Consider the following 3,741-nt stretch of genomic DNA (forward strand, 5'->3'; position numbering starts at 1 on the left):
TTCAATCTCAATTATAATTGGAAGCTTGAACAAAAAATGTAATTGCTCTATTAATTACTTTTTTAAACTGATGCTATTTTTCCCATAATATTTTATACTTCTTGATATGCTATAATAGTCACATTTTAATTATGTTTGTTAATAAAATTCATAAATAAATACAATTAAATCTTGATAACATTTCACTTAAAATAGTTGAATCTATAATAAAAAAAAAAGAATATTTCATATTTTGAGAATATATATTTTAAATATATCATAAAAACTGAATGTTATTTGTAAAATTTTCATTGGCTTGTCATTACATATAGATCAATTATATGAAATCACCGCTACATTATATACTTTCTCCCCTTTGGAGGCCGCAGTTAGTGTCTCACGTTGGTAAAAAATTATATAATAACAGTGATGAATGGTAATCTAATAATAAGTGGACATGTATGTACGTATGAATTTCAAAAATTTATAACTATCTTACATTTTTTTAAAATAATTATATATTTACTAATGTATCTAACATCATTTGTTTGTCATTTTTCATGTCAAATGCTGTTATGAAATTACAATGACAATATGTAATTTTCCAACGTTGAGACAATGGACAGAAATTTTTTTACATGGTATACCAAAGTAAATTGCTTCGCTATTTTTAGTGAATAATTGAAAGGGTGAGAAGTCAAACTTAAGTTGAGAGGTGAGTAATATGCTTTAAGTTTTAATTACTAAGTCAAGTCTAGACTGGTTGATAACTGAAATTTAATATTTTCCTGCTAGATATATTTCTTTTTTTTGTTTGGTCTAAACCACCCGGTCTCCGACTCACTGGCCGACTAATCCGAATTGGATACTGTAGAGGCCCATTATGGGGGGCGACCCTCCCAACTCAGTCTGCTCCATCCACGACGTCAGGTTTCAAATCTGAACGTTGCTTAAGCGACCTAGCGCCTCATCCCACTAGACCATTAGCTACCATATAATCATAATAATTAAAAGGATTGAACTCGCAGCCTCATATGGCTGCAAGAGCGTGGCTTAATTTGCGGCCACAAAGCTAATTTAACAAAACAAAAACATTTCTTTTAATTTAGTTACTGGAATATTTAGTGTAAATTTAAGCTACAAAGAGAAAAAGAAATATTCTGATCATATCATGATATTGATACATGGTAGAGATCACTCAGTTATATCAAGGCGAATGTGCTTGAGAATCACCGGAATTACAGTTTCTGGTGAGCTCAACTGGGGCAAGTGGCCGCCGGTTGGCATGACCTCAACGATGGATTGGCCACCAATATTTTGATGCAAATATTCAGATACGAACACTGGCACAGCCATGTCCTTCATGCTTTGCAGGATGTGGCAAGGGGTCGTAACCAAGGGTAGAACATGTCTCATATCGGTTAGAAATATAACCTGGGCTAAACTTAGTGCTATATCAGGTCTCATATTGAAGAGGGTTCGGGAGAATTCTTGCACCGCTACCGAGTCCATGTCTCCACCCACCACTAGAGGGGCGAATCCTTGGCACCACGCCTCGTAATTGGACCTCATTCCTTCGAATATTTGCTCTACGTCTCGTCTCTCCATTCCTCCTTGGTAGTCCTCATCATTCAATAACCTAGTTTCAACAAGAAAAGCCTGTTGAGTGGCTCACAAACCGGACCAAGACAAGACACGAATTCATCATAAACATAGAATTTAGTGATTTACCTTGGAGTAGCAGAGAGCATGATGAGTTTAGAGAAAAGATCAGGGCGAGAAACAGAGGCAATGGCACCAACCATGCTCAAAGCAGAGTGACCAATGAAGATGCAAGATTTCACCTGCAATTCTTCTAATATAGCAAGCAAATCATAAACAAAACCTTCGATAGTCGAGTACCTTTCGAAGTCGAAATACTCTGGATTTGTAGTTCCAGCACCCATGTTGTCGTACAAGATCACACGATAATCTTCAACCATGTGTGGCACAAGGTACCTCCAGATCGATTGATCTGACCCAAACCCATGAGATAGGACTATCACTTGCTCTCCTGAACCCAAAACCTTCACGTTGTGTGCTTCTTCTACTATTCCCATTTTTTCTGGGGCATTCTTTGGAATTCCATTTGCTCCATCGAGACTATTTATTTTGCTTTCGAGTGCATGATAACGTACGTTGTGGAGCTCTGTTCCTCGATCCCGCGAATACACTTCACTTCTCATTCAATTTTGATACCTGTATTTCCTTATTTTATTTTAATTTACTGATCTTTAGCGGTTCTGGCACCTACTAGTTTTCTAGGCTAATTATCATAGGCTTGAAAACAGGAAAATTTATATTATATATCGGGATTCGAGAGAGTATTAAAAAAAAATAATTTTAAAGAAATAAAAATTTAATTATTTTTTTATTTGAAGGATAGTGATATTGACACCTATATGAAAGAAAGAAACATCTGTCCCAAAAGGATTTGGTGTATTATATTATATAGTATAATTTTTATTATTAATGTGATTAAAAAAATAATATAATATAGTATAATTTAATAATTTTTTTATATTTTATTAAATAAATATGATAAAATAATTATAAAAATTATTAAAATATTTTTTATTATTATTTTAAATAAATAAATAGTTTAAAAATATTTATTTAAATAAAATATTATTTTTTAAATAATATTTTTATAAAATTAAAAATATATTTTTATATTTTTTCATTTATACTAAATATGTCTTATATATATATAATATTAAAATTATAAAATTAAAATTTTATATATTATATAAAGATAAAATAAAAAAATAAAAATTTTAAATCATAACAAATCACTAATTTAATTATTTAAAAAGATATGATGCACATGTAAAATAATTATATTATATAATATAAAACTATACTAAATTATGATTTCTCTTGAAACAATAAACTTATCTAAGTGAAAACTAGTCAAGGGACACAGTATGAAATCGAATTCATTTAATTTAAAATTAAAATTAATTTAATATAAATAAATATTAAATTAAATAATATTTGTATTATAATTATTTAATTTGATTTAATTTAAAATTATAATTGAATTTTTAAAAAATCAAAAGAAATTAATCATCAAACTCAATTAAAATTGAGGTCAAATCGATATTAGAATCAGGAGGATTCTATGAATTAATCTTTTTCCTTCTTAAATCAATAAACTGAAATTATTAATTTCTACACGAATCAAATTGGTGATTTTTTTTTTTTTTAAACTGAGAAATAATGCATTAAGAATTAGAAATATTTACAAGAAGAAGAGCCCTTATCGCGCGCGGGAGCTCCTGCCAAACAACAAAACAAGAATACTACCAAGATAGCCTAGCCTAGCCTAGCCTTTCCATGAGCTATCTTGTTGACTTGTCTTCGAACCCAGCTCAAGGAAAATGATTTTCCTTGCATAAGAAGCCTGACGACTTGTCTTATATATATATATGCACACCGAAGTAAATTATTTCAAGATTAATTAATTTCTAGTTCTTATTATTTAGTGAAAAAAGTTTTATGGAATTTTAGTATACTCACATAGCCTCGTGGTTGTTTTGTTAATTTGGGTTTAAAGTCCTTTTTATATATTAAAAAAAAAACTATATATGATAAAAATATTTCACTCAAAAATTTTTATTTATAATAGTTAAATGAGCTTGTGAATATAACGGTGGGTAACTCAAAATTAATTTAAAAAAAAGATTATTTAAATTATTATAATTTTAATAGTAATTTATT

At 29.5% G+C, this 3,741-nt stretch overlaps 1 protein-coding gene across 1 annotated transcript; it reads right to left on the reverse strand.

Moving 5' to 3' along the window:
* Positions 1-1,055: 1,055 nt before the first annotated feature.
* On the reverse strand, positions 1,056-2,237 carry LOC110654970 (probable esterase KAI2). Its single transcript, XM_021811113.2, has 2 exons — positions 1,711-2,237; positions 1,056-1,618 (listed from the first exon to the last, which is right to left on the reverse strand). The coding sequence occupies exons 1-2, from the start codon at positions 2,202-2,204 to the stop codon at positions 1,174-1,176; spliced, it is 939 nt and encodes a 312-aa protein (XP_021666805.2). The 5' UTR covers positions 2,205-2,237; the 3' UTR covers positions 1,056-1,173.
* Positions 2,238-3,741: the final 1,504 nt, after the last annotated feature.

This window comes from Hevea brasiliensis, chromosome 7 (genome assembly GCF_030052815.1).
Source record: "Hevea brasiliensis isolate MT/VB/25A 57/8 chromosome 7, ASM3005281v1, whole genome shotgun sequence".
NCBI lineage: Eukaryota > Viridiplantae > Streptophyta > Magnoliopsida > Malpighiales > Euphorbiaceae > Hevea > Hevea brasiliensis.

Coding starts and splice junctions, on each gene's coding strand:
- LOC110654970 (XM_021811113.2), bottom strand. CDS start 2,204: ATGAGAAGTGAAGTGTATTCGCGGGATCGAGGAACAGAGCTCCACAAC. Junction 1,619..1,710: donor ATGCTCTCTGCTACTCCAAG/GTAAATCACTAA, acceptor TGTTGAAACTAG/GTTATTGAATGATGAGGACT.